Genomic DNA, 22402 nt, shown 5'->3' with positions numbered 1-22402 from the left:
ACTTTTGGGTCTCAGGATCCTTTTATACCATTAAAACTTTTTGAGGATCCCAGAGAGCTTTTGCTGTTATGGGTTATAGCTATTAATATTTGCCATATGGAAAATTAAAAGATATAAAAATAACATTTTTAAATAATATTTTAAAATTACAACTATGTTTTCCAAATCAAAAAAATGTGAGAAAAGTGGCCTCATTTTACATATTTTGCAAATCTCTTTAATGTCTGACTTAATAGAAAACAGCTAGATTCTCATATCTTCTGCATTCAATCCATTGTGATAACACGTCAGGTTGGAAAATTTGACTCTTCACTTGTGAGGGAACGAGTAAAAAAGGTAAATAAAATTTTAGTGTTATTATAAAAATAATTTGTTGTCACTGACCTCCTGAAAGGGTCTCATGGACTACCCCCCCTGCCCTAAGTGTCTCCAGACCGCATCTTGGCAACTGCTGAGCTAGGAGTATAAGCATTTGTGCTAAAGGTTAAGAATGCCTTAAAGCAAAACTCCCTTAGTAAAGAACGGCCTGTGTGGTAATTCTGTGCTTAGTATTTCTAATCAGATTTTAGGTTTTCTTATCTAGAGCTATAGAGTTTAGTTTTCTAATAAGTATGTTAATACTTTTGTTCTAATCCCTCCTATTTAACATTTTACTTAAACAATCCCAGACCTGAAAATGGAAAGAAACATCATGATGTTATTTATTTTAATGATATGCTTAAGTGTTGCCCACCTATAAGGGGCTGATACTTCAATAGCTGGCACAAAGACTGAGCAGTGTTTAAGAGTGTTAGACCTCCTGTTGTTGTTTTGTGACTTAATTAATGTTGTTCTGTCACTTAAATGGAATGCTGAAATATAAAATGAAGTGTCTAGTAAAATTTATTTTGGGAGAGTAAGGATGAGACTGTATTTTCAAATATTATGTGAATTTTGTATTCTTGACCAGTCTTACTTGAGCTTTTCTTGGGGAAAAAATATGCTTGTCTTGAAAATTAGGGATGTTAATAAGCATCCTTGAAAAATAGCGATGTTGGAAATGATCAGAACTAACTTTCATGAATTCACAATGAATGGCTTTTTATAGTAGTCTCGAAAATAATTTTAAAACAATTGGAATTGGGTGGAGTATATGTTTATAGTTGAAAATTCACTGGGATATAAGAACAAATACAAAACCTTGCCTTTGCCCATGAGTTGAATTGCGTTCATGCAATTCAGTAGCCAAACAGACAAAGCTAGTAACTTAATACCTCCATTACTCTTCCTTCTAAGTCTTTCTGAGCTTCTCTTGCCCTCTTTTCCCTCACCTCTCCCACTTCTAAAAACCCTCCTCCTTGTGGACTTGCCTACCTTATTTGTATTGCTGTGGTTGTTTTGTTTTTTCTTAGGGTACTCCCCAGCCTGTGTTTGTTAGTTGCAATTTTTCCTAACTCTTAACAATTTAATTTGTTTGCTCAGTGTTAGAAAACTGCCCATACTTGTCTTGGGAAATGAAATGCTAGTTTGACTGTCACGGTGTTTGCTTTACATTCTTGATTTTTAAAAAAATTATCACTCTTGATTCTATACTTAAGTGATTTAAAATTTGCGTTGAAATACATTATTAATAGTTATCAAAGAAGTTTCTGCATTCATTGACTCGTAAAACAGTATGTACCTCAAAAAGTCATTTAGAGTTAGATCATCTGTATTTTTTCAACCAAAAATCTGTGCTGAGTCATATTTTAGGGTAGAATGATGAAGCTGAGGTATTTTCATTCAAATTGTATCCTAAATGTCTGTTTAATTTACTCAGTGAACTGTAGTGCTATTTATGGAATTTAACCATTTTGGATAGGTAGACATATATAATTTTGAGACTCTTTGAAACCATTAAAGAAAGGAAATTTTGGAGAAAATTGAAGCAGTTTCCTCTTTTCCCTTTACTGATCTTTTTCATGATGTTATTTTAGATACCCAAGGGTATATGTTTATAGCTTGATTGAATGTCCATATTAGGTGCACAGTAATTCTCCCCTTAATGGTGAGTTGGCTTATATGAAATGTAGCAGAACAGATTTACTTATGCATATCCCTCCTCAACTATGAACATTTTTGAGTGAATAATGATGAATTTTCAGTCATGTTTAATAGGGATGGTTTGAAAAGGGAAGACTTGAAGCTTGAGTCAAAAGAAAAGTTGGCAACTTGGGTGGCAGAACTAGGGTAGAAATTCTGAAATGTAGCCTTAGAAGAGCTCAAACAAAGTGAGGCAGAGTAAATCTGGGCGTTAGAATGGACCTATTTCTTCTGTTAGGGAGGTAGGGTGGGGAGGAGGAGGAAGCCACACTTACATTATAGAGCTGACAGAGTCTGAACAGTATACTTGGCTTTGTTCCTGGGAGCTCCAAAATGAAGTTAATGGTGAAAGTAGAGGTAAGCTATATAACTTTGAATATTAGGGAGAGTGTTTGATTGATTATACTTAATACATGGGTTAAATAAATGTGGTCTAAATCTTTTTCTAATTCAAGTTTTTCTTTGTGGTCCCAGAAGAATTTTAAAAATGTGCATTTTTTTCCTGATTGCAAAAATAGCATATATTGTCCATAACAATTTGGAAAAGTTTAAAAAATATGAAAGTGAAAGTAGAAATTACCTGTGCTTCCAGTAATCTCTGTTAGCTTTCTGAGTCTTCCTTTTGGTATTTTTTTCTACTCCTATGTATGTTTAATGATGTGTTAAAAACATTTTATTTTAAAAGTAATACATGGTTGTTGTAAACAACATACAGCATCCTTTTGATGCTATACCAAAACTTGACAAGTGGTAGTTTCTTAAAGGTGAGATGCAATGTAGAGTTAGGAGCCTATTCTCTCTTACATTAAAATCCATTGTACTTTAATAGATCATTTACCTGTGCATGATTTTGTAAATACGTGCATTAGCCTTTTGGAAAATACTCATTCACTGAGTTGTACAGATTTTCAAGTATTGACACATTTCATAATCCAAAATTAGATCATAATCACAAAAAATTTTTTAAGTGTTGGGAAGTAAGGTCATCCTGGTGGATATAAATGTTGCAAAATTCTAATTTTTACTCAAAAACTTGAATTTATTTTATTATAGTGGCAAATAGGAACAAGCAGTTATTTCAGTTTCTCTTGAAGTAACAGATTCTCTTGTTCGAGAATGCCTTTTATTTCTTTTTTTTTTGCTTGATTGCACTGTTGAATAGAAGAGGCGAAAGTGGACATCCTTGTCTTGCTCCCAGTCCTAAGTGGAAAGCATTCAGTCTTTCACCATTAAGCATGTTGTGAGCTGTGAGTTTTTCCTTTTTTTTCTCCCAGTTTTATTGAGATGTAATTAACATACAGCACTGTATAATTTTAAAGTGTACAGCCTAATGATTTGACTTAGATTTGTAGTGAAATGATTACTACAATAAGTTTAGTTAACATCCATCATCTCATATAGGTACAAAAAAAACGAAAAAGAGGAAAAAAAAGTTTTTTCCTTGTGATAAGAATTTTTAGGATTTACTCTCCTAACAACTTTCAGTATACCATACAGCAGTATTAACTACAGTCATCATGTTGTACATTACATCCCTAGTACTTATTCATCTTATAACTTGAAGTTTGTACCTTTTGGCTACCTTTCTCCGGTTCCCCCTCCTCCCACCCCCAGCCTCTAGTAACCACAAATCTGATCTTTGAGTTTTTCTTAGATGCCCTTTACCAGGTTGAGGAAGTTATCTTCTATTCCAGATCTGCTGAGAGTTATGTCAAATGCTTTCTTAGCATCTGTTAAGATGATCTTATGGATTTTCACATTTATTCTGTAATTATGGTGAATTATATTGGTAGATTTTTGAATTTTAACCCTGGGTTAAATATTCCTTGATCATGATGTCTTGTTCACACTTATATCCGTAATATCCAACCCAGTCTCATTAGTATGTAGTGAATGTTCAGTAAGCATTTGTTGAATTAATTAACACAGTGAGATTCCTTAAATGGTTTTGTATTTTTGGAAACCTTTCAAAATGTTTGAAAAAATCAGTCACTTAATAAACCAAAATATATTGCTAATCTACTCAGAGATCATTTCACAACTTCAACTGTTAAGAATATAGATGGTGACTCAGAAGGAAGTAGAAAAGCCCTTACACAGAATCTCAGAACCTGTTTATTTTTACCTTCTATATATAGTTCTAACAAGCTTGATGATCTGGTTTCCTTGCACCCTACACATCAGAAGTAACAAACTAAAGAGTGGAAATGAGTTATTAGAGATTGCTAAATTAAGAGCCTAAAAGTTAACAATTTTCAGTGGCATAGACAGGAAGAAAGCATTGTAGAAATAATTTTAAAAGCTTAGTAGCTCAGAACTTTTGATAAGTCTTAATTGCAGTTCCAGGCTCTTAATGTATATAGCCTAGTAAAAGCAGTATTTCAGAGTTAGAGTAAACTTTAGTGAGCCTCTCATCCGCTATTTCTGAGCCTTTTTTCTGCTTTCAGACGTATGAGGGGTAAGAATGGCTCACGCTAAGATAATGATTCCTAGTATCAAGGAGCAATGTTAGGAGGCAGTGCTGACATACCACATGGGAGTGTATGAGAATGTCTGTTTCCGGGGAGGGGCCATGTATACAATTGGAACTTCTCTCCCTTCCCCCACCCCTGCCATAGTTATATTTTCTTACCTCCCTGTCCCCAGATGTTCTGCTGCCTCACTCATCTTCACATTTGAGGAAAACTGGTCTTATCCAAACTACTGATATTATAGATAAGCAAACTGAAGCCCACTTGAGAGGTCGAATGGTTAATATCAGGCCAAACCGTGAACCTAGATGTCCTGGCTTCTAGTTAAGTGTTTTCTGTTCTGCCCATGCAGTAATTAATACTCAAAATGATAGAGTAAACGACAAAAATGAAATTATATTCTCCAAACTCTATTTTAAAAAGAGTGAGAAGGTTTTATCATATTTTAGAAAGATTTTTTTCCCTTCTAAAATTACTACAAAAAAACCCACTTGGAAGTAAAACTGAGACATTTAAGATGGAAGTTCATTGCCTCATGACAAATAAATAGATAAATGCAATGTTAAGACAAATTGATCACCTATTATATGTTGGTTTATTGGGAGTCTGTTAGTTCTGAAAATAAAATACAGATGATTTCTGTGCATTTAGACTTTATATTTGGAGTTTGTTATTTTGTATTGTCACATAATGAATTATTTAGTAATTAGTGGCATAGAACAAGAGACTTTATTGTCTCCCAGTTTCCATGGGTCAGGAGTCCAGGCGTGGCTTAGCTGAGTCCTCTGTTGAGGGTCTTGCCGGGCTGGAATCACGGTGTAAGCCTGGACTGCGATCTTATCTGAGGCTGAATTGCCTTCCAAGTTCACTGGTTATTTCCAAAATTCAGTTTCTCATGGCTGTAGGATTGAGGCTGTCAGTTCCTAGGGCCTGCCCACCGTTCCTTGGCATGTGGCCCCCTTCAACAACATGGTAGTTTGGTTTTTTAAGGCCAATAGGAGAGCTTCTCTTGCTTTGTGTATCTCTGACTTCTAGATGCTCCTTTTAAAGGGCTTACCTGATTAAGTCAGGCCCACCAGAATAATCTCCCTTTTGATTAATTTGAAGTCCACTGATAAGGGCCTTAGTTCTATCACCTTTGCCACATAACATAACCTAATCACAAAAGTGAAATCCGGGAATCTTGCCCACACTCGGGGAGGGCATCATACAGGGTGTGTACACCAGAGGATGGGAATCTTAGAGAGTGATCTTAGCATTATGCCTACTGCAGGGTTATTAAAGAGAATTCCTTTGTTCAGTAAAAATTGAGTCTTTGCTATGTGCCAAGCATTTCTCTAGGCCATGGGAATCCCAGGCTAGAATGCCTAGTTCCTGTCTGTGGTAAGGTGGTGGAGACCAACAGTTTAGCACTGTTTATAATGAAGTTCAGTAATGCAGCTGCAATAGAGGTGTAATGTGGCTACACTGTGAACATCCAGAAGAAGGTATAGAGAGGGAGGAGGTTTGGTCAGGAGAAGTTTATTGTGTATGGAAAAAGTAAAAATACTGCTATAGTTCTTGAAACTACAAAATTAAAAGAAATTGTTTATTGATTTTCTAGGAAGAAAAGTTTGATATTTAAGATGAAGAAATTATTAAAATCCTTTTTCTTTTCCCCCAGATGGTATACCTCAAGTTTACTATTTTGGCCCTTGTGGTAAATACAATGCTATGGTGCTGGAACTGCTAGGACCTAGTTTGGAAGACTTGTTTGATTTGTGTGACAGAACTTTTTCTCTTAAAACGGTTCTCATGATAGCTATCCAACTGGTAAGTAAAGCAGGATGTTTTGAAGTTGTTTGAACAATTTTGTGGCTCGTTTGGTCACAAATTTATATTAAAAGTTTAAAGTTTTGCGACATTATCTTACAGGGCATTCAATCTAATAAAAATGTTTCTGCTTTTCCTATCATTGCCTTTTTAGAATGCATGTAACTTAAAATAACTGAATTGAGTGTTTTACTTGTATGAAAGAAGACTTTATTTGAATTTTGTTTATGATGAGCCGGGACGTCATCAAAGAGTTGACACTTTAAGATCAGAATGCTCAGTTTGAGAATTCACTTGTTTCCAGCATTCTTTTCATGTAGAAGATAAATACTTAGAAAAGAGATCCGTGAGAAATACAGATTCTTAGTCTTGGTAATAAATTCTAACAGCCCAGAAAAAGAAGGAACAAACTAATGAGAGAGTCTTATAAATTATTTAAATTTCAGTGAACTTATGGGGAAACAACTTAGAGGATGATTTTAAGGCAGATTTGAAATAAATGCCAAAAAAAGTATGCTGCAGAAGTCTTAAAATTGTTTGTATCCATAGACTCATTAATTCCACCTCTGCAAATGTATCCTATGGAAGTATTCAGATGTACTTAAAACTTTTTGTGCAAAAATGTTTATAATAAGATGGGAAATAACCCAAATGTACGGAAATAACTGAGTTAGTGGAATAAATTATTAATAGCCATAAAATAATAGGCAGCCATTAAAGAGTGTGTTTTAAAAGAATGTTTCATGACCTTGAAAATCTTCATATCATTAATTAAAAATATAGGTCGTAGAATATTACATATTACATAATCCAAAATTTATTAACAAATAAAATGGTCTGACTGTTTACATTGCATTGCCAACCAGTATTATCATTAAATGAAGCAATTTTATTTATTTATTTGTAATGTTCTATTTTGTGACAGTTTATACAATGAATGCTATTTGAGAACATGTAAAGCAATTAATAAAAATGTACTATATTATAATTGGAGTTGTATTCCAAAATTTTCTAATTTCAAGATCTTTTTAAATGTTTAATACCTAAGGAAAAAGGTAAAGAAAGCAAGTTATAAAAAAGAAAAAGAAAGATATACTGAAGGGTGCTGTTAATTGTTTTTATTTAACAGTTTAGACTCTTTAAGTTTCTTTAATATAGTTGTGAAAGTTGCTCGATTATTGAACTGATAAGGAATAATAAATTGTAACTTTATCAATATGTCTGTTTATACTTTTCAGTTCAAGATTTTGTATCAGTAAAACTTTTGATTTTATGAGGTAGCATCATCTCAGTGTTGATTGTATCAGACTTACTGATATGAAAGGAATTCATAAAATTCAAACACTTTCATTTACAAGTGACCATAATGGTAAAAGCAAAGATTTTTAGTCATAATTGGATATGTATATTTGAGAAACTATACACAGATAGCATGTTACTTTTAAAGGGTTGAAACAATTTCTGATTTTTTTCTTGCCTCTATCGTGCTTTTTTATGCTAATCAAAGCATAAAATTTTCTTTTTTTTTTTTGAATCCAGATTTCTCGCATGGAATATGTCCATTCAAAGAACTTGATATACAGAGATGTAAAACCTGAGAACTTCTTAATAGGACGACCAGGAAACAAAACCCAGCAAGTTATACATATTATAGATTTTGGTTTGGCAAAGGAATATATTGATCCGGAGACAAAGAAACACATACCATACAGAGAACACAAGAGCCTTACAGGAACAGCTAGATATATGAGCATAAACACACATTTAGGAAAAGGTATGTGTACCTTTCGTAAGTATGGATGTTTGAATTCAGTAACTATGCTAACAGTATGAGTTTTTATGTTATTATGATTCAGTTTTTGCAGGTTACAGTTGCATCTATTGTAATTTTTATTTATCACATCTAACTAGAATTTACTTTTATTTATATTTAATAAAACTCTTAAACTTGGTCACTCTGTAGTAAATTAATGACAAATCTTTACATTCACTATCTCTTTTTTTCATATGATAACTTGAAATGTTCAACTTTGATACAGTTAGGGTAATGCATTTGATTATTTCCTATTAAAGAATAAGAGAGAATACTTTTTAACAGAATTTAGTGTGTACAAAGATTTTAGTGAGACTAGAGCTCTCTGATCCAGCTATCCAGGGAGATAGCAACCTGCCTTCATACATTTACTGCTAAGAGTACATAACCTTCGAGATACTGTTTACTGTGTACTAGCTGTATGATTTTGGGCATATTATTAACCTTTCTAAAGCTGTTCTTCTTTGTAAAGAGGGTAAAATAATATCAACCTCACAGGGTTTCTTATGTTTTTTTTTTGCCCTGGTCCAGGATCCAATCCAAGGTCACACATTTCATTTATTTGTCATATCTCTTCAGTCTCGTCTCATCTGGAACAGTTCCTCTCCTCTCTTTGTGGTTCATGACTTTAATATTTTTGTGGAGTACAGGCTATTTTGTAGAATGTCCTCACTTTGGATCTGTCTGATATGATTATATTTGAGTGTGCATTTTTAGTACAAATATCATAGAAGTGATTTGTTCTCAGTGCATCATGTCAGGAGGCACATGATGTCACTTGGTTTCTAGTAGCTTTGATTACTTGCTTAGGGTGGTGTCTGCTAAGTTTCTCCACTTTAAAAGTTTCTTATTTTCCCTTTGTAATTACAAAGTATTTTCTCAGTAAATCTTTCAGATTATGTAAATGTGTTGTTACTCATCAAATTTTTGCCCACTAGATTTAGCATCCATTGATGACTTTATAACTCATTTTATTGATATTCTACAGTAAGCAAAAGCTTTTCCTTCTTCCCCCATTTATTGACTTATATCAATATGGACTCATGGATTTTTATTGTATTGAATATATTATAGTGCATTACTATCATTATCTATTATGATGCTCAAATTGTCCCAGATTTGGCCACTGGTGGTTCTTTCAAGTTGTCTCCTCTGTCCTTTTGGCATGTTCTTATGGTTCTTTGAGAACTTCTTTACTTTCTGGTGCAACAAGTTTTTCCAGATTCATCTTGTAGTTTCTCTGCTCTAGCCCAGAAAGAGACATTTCTCCAAGAAGCCCTGGGTCCTTTTATTGGATAAGGGTATGTAGAAACCAAGATTTGGGCACTGGGTATGCATTGCTAATTGGTATGTTATTGCTTCTACGCCCGTTTTGCAGCAGAACTAGGAAGTGTGTGTGTATGTGAATATACACATACCTACACATGTGTATGCACATATATACATATATTAATCTATCTGTTAAAAACCATGAGTTTATATTGATACTTCTAATTTTAGTCTAATACCACAAACTAGTGTCCCCCCTTTTCGTATTTGTGATTCCCTCCCCTTTTCTATATTTATCTCTTTCTTTTCCAACAGTGAGAAATCTGTCTACCACTACTCTAATATATGCACTCATTTTTAAGAAGCCAAAGTTACTCAGAATGTAGTTTCAGATTTGGTAATTGATAACACTTTGTAAAGCGAGGTTACTAGAATTGCAATATTTGTAATTCTTATTTTATTGAAGAGTTCTTTTTCAAATAGAATTAAAATTTACAGTGAATAAAGTACACAGTATGTGAGTATATAATTTGTAAGCATTGACAAGTGGACACACCTGTAAACCTATCAAGATTTAGAACACTATCATCACCCTTTAGATTTCCTTCTTGCTCTTTCTTAGAAATCTCCACCTTCTCCAAAAGCAACCATTGATCTGACTTCTATCACCATAGATTAGGTTTTCTGATTCTCTTACTTCACATAAATGAAATCATCTGACTTCTTTCCCACAGTGTAATATGTATGAGATTCATGTATGTTGTTGCAAGTATCAGTAATGTGTTCCTTTTTATGGCTGAGCAGTATTCCATTGCATAAATATACTACAAATTGTTTATCCATTCTAATGTTGTTGGAACATTTTGATCATGAAGTTTTTTACTATTATAATAAAACTGCTGTGGCATTCTTGCAAATCTTTTAGTGAGCATATGTTTTCAGTTCTTTTGGGTAAAAGCTAAGATTAGAATTTGTTGCGTCATATGCTAGGTATTGTTTAACTTTATAGGAAACTGTCAATCACTTCCCCCAAAACGTTCGTATCATTTTCTGTTTCCACCGGCAATGAATGAGAGTTGTTTGTTTCACGTTCTTGACAACATTTGATGTTGTCAGTCTTTTTCATTCTAGCTGTTCTTTAGTGGATATGTAGTGGTATTTTATTTCCTTGTGACTGATCATTTTGAGCACTGTTTCCTGGGCTATTGACCATTTGTATATCTTTTGTGACATGTGTCATTTATTGTTGATTTGTAGGAATTCTTTATATATTCTGAATATAACTCCTTTGCCAAATTTATGCTCTGAATATTTTCTTCTAGTCTGTGGCTTGTCTACTCTTTCTTAATGGTGTCAATTGATGAGCAACAATTGTAAATACTTATGAAGTCTAATTTATCAGTTTTTTCTTTTATGATTACTACTTTTGAATCCTAAGAAAATGAAGACATTTTATATCTTCTTATATAATCTAGAAATAATTTTTTGTATGGTGTGAGATAGGGGTTGAGGTTCTTTTTATGATACCATATTCCTTCCCATTGAATTACTTTTGTGCCTTTCTAAAAAAATAATTTCTAGATTGTGTTTACAATAGTTCAGTCTTAAACCACAGTCAGTTTTCATATCAGAGGAAGTCTGGCTTAATTTTCTGCTTTTAGATTCTCTCTCTGCCATCTCACTCACAAGAGAGAATAGACAGGAATGTAAACCAACCAGTATTTGTCCATCATCCCTGCTCTAACCGTACCTTACAGTATGCAGTCACAATTTGTATAGCACCATAGAAGTCATCTAAGCTAATCTTTAACTCCTGGTCTTAGCTGCTTCTCTAACCGTTCTTCCCAGACTTGTCTCCTATACACTGCATGTCCTTGCTTCTCTTCCTCTCAGTCAGGACTAAGTAGACTTGGTATCTTCCCTGACAGCCTGCCTGACGGTAGGCTCATGGTATTTTTTCCTTTCAGATGTCAGAAATGCCTGAAAAATGTAAATTTGCCTTTCTTTAAGAAAAGCAAGTTTCAGACTTCTAAAATTATAAAGCACGGTTGTTTTCAGGTAATTTTGGGGGTAGTGCCTTTCAATAGCAAATTTTCCCTCATAGATTTAAAATATGATTGGGTAGATATTACAACTTTCAGGATTGTGTCCTCTATTAAAACCAGGCACACCTGTATTTACATGAACAGTATCTGTGAGAAATTTTTGTTTCATGGTAGTCGTTAACAGACTATTTTATAACAACTAACAAAGGTTCACCACTAATTTATTGTGAGACATGAAGTCACAACTTCCTAATGGCCTAGTGTTCTTCATCTGAACAATGGTAAATGTAACAGCATTCTATTTGTAGCAATGGCAAAGTGAGTCTATGTTTGTCCTTGTTAGGAAAAGCCTTCAGAGCTTGGGAAATGGCATTTAACTATTGTAGTAATCTCTTTTCACTCCTCTTTCAGGAAGAAAACAGAAAATTATTTCTTTGGGCAGTATTGCAAAGAACAAAAGCTTTAATCTTTATTTTCTCTCATTTATAAAAGTCTTGCTTCTCAGTTTTTTTGGAGGAAGATTAGCCCTGAGCTAACTGATGCCAATCCTCCTCTTTTTGCTGAGGCAGACTGGCCCTGAGCTAACATCCATGCCCATCTTCTTTATATGTGGGATGCCTACCACAGCATGGCTTGCCAAGTGGTGCCAGGTCCACACCTGGGATCCGAACCGGCAAACCCCGGGCCACCGAAGTGGAACATGCACACTTAACCGCTGCACCACTGGGCCGGCCCCCTTCTCAGTTTTGATGTAGAACTTGGGAGTAATATTAACAGAGAGAAAATTTGTTTGCCAGATGACGTGAATTCCTATTTTTTAAAAAATTAAGAGTAAGCTAAAGTAGTGTGGGTTTGCGTGCTGAAGAGGTAAAGCATCTGTAAGTGTGAGATGGTTGTGAACATGGGATATTCCGTGGTGTTTTCAGTTTTGAGTACTTGGCTTTGTGAGGAGTGAGGAAGAGAGAAAAAAGCAAAAGTAGTGAAAATGTGACCTTTTTGTAGTGGTTTTATTTGTGTATATATAATTTGTTCCCTCTCTGCTTTGCCTGGACCGTGGTGATTACTTTTGAAGCCTTTTACTCATTCATTCGTTCTTCTGCATTCAAGGACTTCCTACTCACATGAACTTTTCAAAATAGAGAATTTGGTCAAAGGAACATTTGTACAGGTTTCTAAGTATTTTTGTTCTGTGGAGACTAACACTGTATCAGATTTAAGAAGAAAAACGGTGTTCCTAATACAGTAAAATGGAAGAATAGTGTAAAATCATTTGGCATCTTTATTTCTGTGGTATATGTCTATTGATCCTAATTAGGTGATTTATGCTCACGAGACAGATGCAGCAATTCACTTGTACCCTTTTCTCATACCTGCTTAAGTCACCGTTCAGGATGAAATCTCAATAAAGCTGTGTGTAACAGATGTGGATTTCCATGGTCTGCTTTAATGGAAGCTTTCTTTAGTATTGTCACGTTGAATTGTTATTTTTACTTGTGTCTGATCAAGGGTCTTCTTTTTACTATCTTTTTAAAGACTTTTTTTGTCAACTACTTTGAACCTCGTGTTGTAATCTTCCTTGGGCTCATTTTCTTTTCCTTTTCTGTCTTCTCTTGTTGGAGTCATTTGAAATTAAGTAAATTCTGTATGTTTCTCTTTAGTAAGTAGACTTAAAATTGTCTTTTATTTTTTAATTATTATTGAGTATTCACAAATAAAGAGACTAGGATTTGAGGAATAAGTTGCCAGTTGCTTTGCAAGTGTTAATAAAAATCTGTGTTCCATAGAAGAATGATATTTTAAGCAATCCTCTAAGTAGTAAAGCTCTCTGAATAGGAGAGAAGGAAGCACAGGATTATGGTGTTACAAAAATGCCCTCTTTCTGTGCTATCATTCTGTGATATGATTCGTATAATGTAATTTCTAGGTTAATTGTCTAAATTCCTTCCCAAACACCTTTTAACAGTTTAAAAACATATATTTACATTTTATAATTACATTTTAACAGTTTAAAAGTGTAGTGCACAATTCCTTGCTTTTTCTAACAAAGTGTGATGAGCATAATTGGCATTTTCTTGATGGTTCAGGGTCACCATTTTCCTATGATTCTTATTATGTAGTGATACCCTCAAGGTCAGTAGGAGAGTGTTAGGATGTTACCTTTATCTAAATAAGCATAGAGAAAGTGCAGTTTAAATAGTAGTCTACTTTTTAAAATAGGCATTTTTTTAGAGCAGTTTCAGATTGATGGCAAAATTAGGTGAAAGGTACAGAGATTTCCCTTATACCCACTACCCCAACAAATGCATAACCTCTGCTATTATCAACATCCCCCACCTGAGGGGTACATTTGTTATAATTGATGAACCTACATTGACACATCATTATTGCCCAGAGTCCACAGTTTCCTTTAGGGTTCACTCTGTGTGTTGTATCTTCTTTGAGATTGGACAAATTTGTAATGACATATATACACCGTTTAGTATCATACAGAGTAGTTTCACTTCTCTAAGCATCCTCTATGCTAATCATCCCTCCCTTCCTGCAATGCCTGGCAACACTGCTCTTTTTACTGTCTCTGTAGTTTTGCCTTTTCCAGATGTCATATAGTTGGAATCTTTTAGTATATAGCCTTTTCAGATTGGCTTCTTTCACTTAGTAATATGCATTTTAGGTTCTTCCATGGTTTTTTTCGTGGCTTGATAGCTCATTTTCTTTTAGTGTTGAATAAGATCCCATTATTAATGGAATTAATATTCCATCTGAGGACCACAGATTATTTATCCATTCACCTGCTGAAGGGTATCTTCATTGCTTTCAGGTTTTGACATTTATGATGAAAGCTGCTATAAACATCTGTGTGCAGGTTTTTGTGTGGACATAAGTTTTCACCTACTTTGGGTAAATGCCAAGGAACTCAATGCTGGATTGTATGGTAGGAGTGTGTTTAGTTTTATAAGAAACCCTCAAACTGTTTTCCAGAGTGGATGCACCACCAGTGAACGAGAGTTCCTGTTACTCCACATCTCATCAGCACTTGGTATTCTTAGCGTATTGGATTTCTACCATTCTAGTAGGTGTGTAGTGGTATCTGATTGTTGTTTTAATTTGTTAAAGATCAGCTGACTATATTTATCTGGGTCTATTTCTGGGCTCTATATTAAGGTCATTGATCTATTTGTCTGTTCTTTCACCAATACTTATTGTAGCTTTATAGTAAGTCTTGAAGTAGTGTATTTTTTAATAGATTTTTTTGGAGACTTTAACTATATTTTCGCTTACTTTTTATGATGGTGTGTAGCACACCTCCTGCTGGTGACACTTTGCTTTTCTCTTCTTTTGATTTACTTCCTCTAACCTGATAGCCAAACTTCTTGGAATTACATCTAAAGTAAGGGAACTAGATTTCAAGAGAACTTCCTTAGACTCAAATGAACGCATATTCTGGGTTCCAGTGCTCAGATACTTTTTTTTTTCTTTCTGAGCTCTTGATATTGCTAGATGAGGTATCTGGATCCTTGAGTTGTTGCTGCGAATTGTCTTGCATAATTGTGCCGCCTCTTTTCCCTTTCAGGTTGTGTTCTCGTTTTTAAAAAACCCATCTTAATTATGTAGTTTTGAAAAATGTAAATGAGCTCAGTGAATCTTGAAGAAGCATATTTTTGTTTTTTTGTTAGGTGCCAGGGAGAAGTAACTTTTAATATTTTAGAAGGAAATATAAAGTGAAACTTTTACTTGTAGTAATTTTTGTTTTTATTTTTTGTTTATATATAAAGAATTACTTAAACTTTCTTCAGGGAGAATTTTTGTTGTTATTTGAGCTCTCCTCATGCCTATGTTTAGCTTAACATGTCTTTTGGCCTCATTGCTTTTTATTTTTGCAGGAAAATGCAGTAGTAAGTTTATTTTTGCAAATATACATATGTATATTAGGAAGTTCCCTGCTTCTAAGCAATGCGTTTAATGTATTTCTTTTTTGACAGACGTAAATTTGAGTTAATGGAAAAGGGGCTATTTTCTGTTGTCGAAAATTGAATTGAAATTCAGTTGAAATGGAAACAGTGCTAGGCACGTGAGGAATAAAATCAGATTTAGAAAGAGAAAAGTAATGTTGAGATACAAGAGTTGAATTTTTAAATAGAAAAGCATTGTAGAAGGGTTTCAGTAAATATTTGATTAATTGATGGGTTCTACCTTGCTTTCTGAAATGAAAGAAGTACAAACCTGTGGTTTGAAATCCTGTCTTTACCTTTTTAGGTATATAGTTTGGGGCTAGTCTCTTAACCTTTTTGAGCCTCAGTTTCCTTATTTGGGATTACTAATACCTACTTTGTAGCTGTAGTTTTAGAAGATCACAGACGCATGCTAGGTTCTTAATATGTGTTGGTTGTGTTTATTTTATAATACATATATTTTTGAAGAGCAAATTTTAATTGACTCTACATAACTTTAAAATTTATTAAAGAATCTATTTAAAAGAATCTTTAATGATGTCTGTTCTAAAGCAAATCGTCACTTTCTAATTTCTTAGTTGCTCATAGCAAAGCTCCCTATAATAATGATTCTTGGCTTTGAAGAAAACATCCATTTCCAAAAAGACTTTTGTAGTTAAGTGCTTCAAAAAATGCGAACAGAGTTTAATAAGGGCCAGATTACCTTTGGAGATTTTTTTCCCATGTAACAGAACTGTTAAAGCCCTGAGGAGGTATTCTTTAGTTACTGTGTTTCAAAGAGAAAGCCTTCTCCCTGACCTATTTACTACATGGTGAAATTTACTTCCCAGTTTGTCAGTTGGTCAAAGAACACAAAGAATGGAATTATGAGGATAAGGTGCATTTCAGAGTGAGTTTCAGTAGTAGGTTTATTTTACTAGCTTATATTTATAGCTTGAATTTTTAAATACTGTGTGGGTTGTGAGACTAATACTGTTCTCTGAGACAACCATATAGGCGAGATCACCTTGTGATCATGGCTTGTTGACACTGTGGTAACTAAAGCCCCCTTGGATGAAATTCAAAGGGGAATTGCCTTTTATACTGAATTCCTCTCCTTAATAAAGAACCCTACTGTAGGGTTCAGGGTATATCGTTTAGTCTTTTAAACTACATACTATAATAGTCAGGACTTGCATATGTATTGATAAATTTATTCCTACATATTTCATGTTTTTTCAATGCTGTTGTAAATGGTATTGCTTTTTAAATTCGTTGTCCAATTGTTCATTGATAGTAGAGAAATACAGCTGATTTTTATATAGTGACCTTTTATCCTGTAACCTTGGCTAAAACTCACTTATTCTAATAGATTACTTAGGATGTTTTACATATGCAGTCATATTGTCTACAAAGAAAAATAGTTTCACTTCTTTATTTCCAATCTGAATATGTTTTTTTTCTTGCTTTTTTTTTGTGCTGAGAAGAACTTCCTGTACAACATTGAATAGAAAATGTGAGAGTGAACATCCTTGTTTTGTTCTTGATCTTAGGGTTGCCTTTCCCCACGTAAAAGCTATGTTTGTTGTAAGTTTTTTCTAGAAGTCTTTGTCAGAATGAAGAAGTTTCCTTCTATTCCTTGTTTGAAGAGAGTTTTTATCATAAATGCATGTTAGATTTTGTCAAGTGCTTTTTCTATATCTGTTAAGATAATCATATGATTTGTATCTTTTTCTCTATTAATATGGTGAATTATATTGATTGATTTTTGAAAGTTAAAACAGCCTTAACTTCATGGGATAAACCCTACTTAGTCATGGTATATTACCTTTTTGAGGATTTTGAGTCTGTGTTGAGGGATGTTTCCTTTGCTTGTAATGCCTTTGTCTGGTTTTGGTAACAGGGTAATGAAATGCATTGGGAAGGGTTCCCTTCTCCTCTACTTCCTGAAAGAGTTTGTGTAGAATTGGTATTGTTCCTTAACTATTTAATAGAATTCACCAGTGACGCCATCTGGCCTTATGTTATATTTTGGGAAGATTGTAAATTATAAATTAAATTTCTTAAATTGTTATAGAGCTATTTATGTTTTCTTCCTGAGGCAGTTTTAGTAATTTGTAACTTTCAAGGTGTTTGTCCATTTCATCTAAGTTGTTGAATTTATTGGCATAATGTTAGTTCATAATATTCCTTTATTATCCTTTCAATGTGTGTAGAATCTGTCCTGATGCTCCCTTGTTGCCCCTGACATTAGTAATGTGTGTTTTCTTTCTTTTAGCCTAGTGAGAGTGTTAATTTTATTAAACTTTTCAAATACCAACTTTTGATTTTGATGGTTTTCTCTATTGATTATCCATTTTCTCATCATTGGTTTCCTCATTTATCATATTTTCTCCTTTCTTCTACTTATTTTGGGTAGTACTGGCATAGACATAGGATAAATGGATCAGAATACAGAGCCCTGAAATAGACCCATACGTAGACGCTCAACTGATTTTTGAGAAAGGTGCAAAAGTAATTTAAGGGGGAAAATGATGGCCTTGTCAAGAAACTGTGTGAAAATAACTAGATATCAGTATTGAAGAAATTGAATCTAAAACTTCACCCCACACCAAAAGCAAAAAGAAAAAAAAAAAATGACTTCAAGTGAATCACAGATTTGAATGTAAGAACCAAAACTATGGAATTTCTTGAAGATAAAAAAGGAGAAAATCTTGTGACTTTAGGGTAGTGAAAGATTTTCTAGATAGGACATAAAAAAGTGTAAACAATAAAGAAAAAACCCCAATAAATTGGTCTTCATCAAAAGGTAAACTTCTGTTCTTTGAAAGATACTGTTAAGAAAATAAAAAAAGCAAGCAACAGTGTGGGAGAAAGTATTTGCAAAACTTCTATCTGAAAAAGGCTTGTATCCAGAGTATACAAACATCTCTTACAACTTTATAATAAGACAAATACTACTATTTAAAATACGGTTAAACTCTTTTAATGGATACTTCACAAAAAGATGTGTGAATGACAGCACATGAAATGACATTCAAAAACATTAGCTACTAGTAAAATTCAAATTAAATCAACAAGCTAACACTTCATGGCCACTAGCATGGCTAAAATTTAAAAGACTGACTATATTAAATGTTGGACAAGCTCTCTAGCAGCTGGAACTCTCATATATTGCTGGTGGAAACAGAAAATGGCACAACCCTTTTGGAAAACAATGTAGAAGTTTCTTATAAAGTTAAACCTACACTTTACATATAACACAGTAATTATACTGCTAGATATTTACCCTAGAGAAATGAAAATACATGTTCACAGAAAGACTTGTATAAGAATGTTCATAACAGCCTTATTCACAGTAGCCCCAAACTAGAAGTTACACAAATGTCCATCAGTAGATGAATGGAGCAATATATTGTGGTATACTACTCAGCAATAAAGAGTAATGAACTACCGATACACACAACAATGTGGATGAGTCTTGAAAACATTACACTGAGTGAAAGAATCCGAACACAAGAGTCCATACTATATGATCCCATTTGTGTGAAACTTTATAAAAAATCAAATTTGATACAGAGTCACAGAAAGCAGATAAGTGGTTGTTTGAGGCCAGTAGAGGGGGAGGATAACAGGGGCATAAGGGAACCTTTTGGAGTGTTTGAAATACTTCTTGACTGTGGTTGTACTTAGGTGTGTGTGTTGTCCAGATTTTTCAAACTGTACCCTTAGAGTGGATGTATTATTTTATTATATGTAAATTATACTTCAATAGAAGAAGTTTCTTTTTTAGTTCAGAATCAGCTGCTGAGCTTTTTAAAAAGTGCTTTTGCCCACCCAGCATCGTTCCCAAGGAATCAATCTCCAGCATTAGGCCTGCTCATTTGAGGATTTTAAATGTTTCAGAGGTGGTTCTGATCAGCAGGACTTCAGAAATAACTTTTTCTTTGCATGACTTTTATTCTAAAGACTCCCAGGATCTAATAAAGTGAAATTTTAGTTATAAAAGGCATTACTGATTTTTTTCATGTTACTCATATCCCCACTTTGATTAATGGCTTTAAAAAGAACTTTGTCTATTTTACTTATTTTAAAAGTTTGCTATTTTTAATAATGCATGCTTACGTTATCATAATACAAAATATAAAAAAAGATTTTCTGTTATATCACATTTTTTGAGTATTTTACTAATGATTTGATGCATATTCTTCTAGATATTTTCCTTTCCTTATAGAGAAGGGACATATATTTTCAAATATCCATTTATGTATTTAGATAGTGTGTGTTGAGTGCCTGCTCTGTGGCAATTGTTATACTAGGTCCTGAGGATAATGAGCCAAAGAGACATCTGCCTTCCTGTGACTTGCTGTGGGGGGATACATCTTAATTAAATAATAACACAAATGTGTATTTTTAAATTGTAGCAAGTGTTACAGAAGACAATTATAGAATGTTATGAGATTACATAGTAAAAACTAAACCCTTTTCTGACCCTTTCACCCTAGTTCAGATCCATGCTTTGAAATGTTTGCTTTTTTGAAAGCATTTAGTACTGCTTAGATAGTATGATTATTCATTTGGATGAAACATCTTGCACATAAACATCCTCTTATTAAACTTTACTGTTTTTCCTTTTATTGTTAGTCAGCATTTGTGTATTATTTTAAAACATTAAGAAATCTCAAGTATTTAATTTCGGTGACAAAAAATTGAAAAAAAAATCACACAGCAAATATTTATAAGTGTCTCCCTGAGTCTTAGTCTGTGACTGTCACTCAGTTATTCTCTGTAAAATGTTTTGCTACTAAAACAACAATAGCAACTTTAAAAAGTGGCAATCTGTTCTAGCAGCATATTCTTGGTGATAGCAGAGAAGTTATTAATGTTGGCATGTGTCAAACACAAGTGTTTTTTAAAATATCTTAACACAAAATACTAATTGTGTTTAATATTGATGGCGAGTATGTGAGATGGAAATTTTCTGCTTATATAAATTTAGGAAATGCAGCATTAAATGAAGTTAAACATTTTTGTCTCTAGGGTTTTTCAGAAGCTTTAATATGTTACTTTCTCTGAATCTTTAAGATGGAGCTTTAGTACACAGTGACTACTTGACTATGAAACCCTTTCGTGCTTGCCTTCTACTTCTGTGAACAGATATCTAAGGAGAGAAATAAATCTCCAATAGCATCTAAAAAAATCATAGTGACATATTTTAAAGATGCACAATAATTTTAATGTAAAAACATCGTTTAACTAGACATGATTTTGTCACTTATGAACACTAGATCTGTATTTTATATTTATATACTGAACTTTTGGGAATTAACTTTTACGTAACAAAAGAATCAATTCTCCATTTTGCACCCTTAACTGGGAGAGGAAAGTGAAATTTATGTTTTTCTTGTATTTCAGAACAAAGTAGAAGAGATGACTTAGAAGCTTTAGGTCATATGTTCATGTATTTTCTGAGAGGCAGTCTTCCTTGGCAAGGTTTAAAGGTACTTATTTTTGTGTTTACTTATTGAAGTTCATAAATTATTAATATATTAAGATCTTCTCTTCTAAGTATTTAATTTTAAAGTCACCTCTTTCTCAAGCTTTTTTCCTTTCTGTTTTAGGCTGACACGTTAAAAGAGAGGTATCAGAAAATTGGAGATACAAAACGAGCCACACCGATCGAAGTGTTATGTGAAAATTTTCCAGGTAATGAATAATGCCACGTTGGTACATGGACTTATACACAGAAAACCAGAACTGTTAATTTTCATTGCTTAAGTTATAAATACGTTTTTCATGCTTTCAAAAAAAAATCTCAAAATATGATTTAAAAGATGTCAGCACTTGATACATAGACTATAGGAGTAATTTGTATATTTGCTTTTTGTAAGATGGTATTAATAGAAGAAAATTCCGTCTTTTAATAATGTTGACCCATACTGCCTAAAGTAATGTTTTCTTCAGTGACATACTTTTAGTAAGTTAAACTATTTGCTAAGAAATACCAACTGTAAAGTTTTGGTACAGTGTTAATAATTTTAGTCTCATTGTCAAGCTCAAGGGAGATGTGTGAAGTATGATTTAGTCTAGTTTTCAAAATACAGTAAAACCTTACTAACCTTACTACTTTTAGGCTAATTTTATATTAGAGACCTTTATGAAAATAGATTAGCTTTCATGTAGATTTTTAGCAACTCAAAGTAAGTTGACAAAAATTTACTTAAGATTCCTAAATCAATTAAGAAATGAGAATAATGTGCTGCTAATGTATTAAAATAAGTGCTGTGATTTGTGCAATAATAATAAATAAAAAGAGAACCAAAGTTGAAGATAGAAGACTGAGTTCATATCTGACTTTAGTATTCACAGGTTCTACTGTACAATGCTGGCATTATCATTATTTTAATAATAGCAGCAGCATAATCAGTTTCTTTCTCAAGTTTGGTATATTATTCATTGACAGCAAACGTTAATTATATATTTTTCTTTCTTGTTTTAATATCTAGACCTGGAAGGTTAAAAGAAAGTACCGGTTGATTGTATTAGTAGTTTAAGTGTAGGCAGATTGACTGCATGTTGTTAAGAAGCCCATACAAATTTCTGCAGCGAAAAATGGGGATGCCAAAGTAAATTAACCAGGTGATTAGCTAGAAAGTGGACTAGCGAAAGAGTCACCATGTGAGGAGGGTCACTGGGTGCCACTTTTGTTACCGGTTGGGTTGTGCGTGATCCTATTCTTACTGGCCGCCATGAATGAATTGGATCAGAAAAGCAGCTAGGTGTTATTTGCTGTCCCTTACTACAGTGATTTTCTGTGCCCTGATGGTGAAACACTGCTTTATTAATTGCTCACTATTTTGCCTGTTGATTTTTTATGGCTTTTTCCTTCTTGTCCTTCTGGAAAGTATGACCTTTTAAAAATATATGTATCTCTCTCTAATAATTCTGAGAATTATAATAGCATGCAGAGATTTATATACTACCAAATAAATTGTTAATTAT

At 33.5% G+C, this 22402-nt stretch overlaps 1 protein-coding gene across 26 annotated transcripts in view; it reads left to right on the top strand.

Moving 5' to 3' along the window:
- CSNK1G3 (casein kinase 1 gamma 3) overlaps positions 1–22402 on the top strand; it is a 104819-nt gene that overhangs the window by 54565 nt on the left and 27852 nt on the right. For all 26 annotated transcript variants that reach the window (XM_070569409.1, XM_070569403.1, XM_070569406.1 and 23 more), the window contains 4 exons: positions 6196–6344; positions 7884–8118; positions 20816–20901; positions 21022–21106. In XM_070569409.1, coding sequence (XP_070425510.1) covers positions 6196–6344; positions 7884–8118; positions 20816–20901; positions 21022–21106 — 555 coding nt within the window. The remainder of the gene's footprint in view (positions 1–6195; positions 6345–7883; positions 8119–20815; positions 20902–21021; positions 21107–22402) is intronic.

This window comes from Equus przewalskii, chromosome 13 (genome assembly GCF_037783145.1).
Source record: "Equus przewalskii isolate Varuska chromosome 13, EquPr2, whole genome shotgun sequence".
Taxonomy (NCBI): domain Eukaryota; kingdom Metazoa; phylum Chordata; class Mammalia; order Perissodactyla; family Equidae; genus Equus; species Equus przewalskii.
Note: the sequence above shows the minus strand (reverse complement) of the source record. Positions and strands in the feature narration are given on the sequence as shown.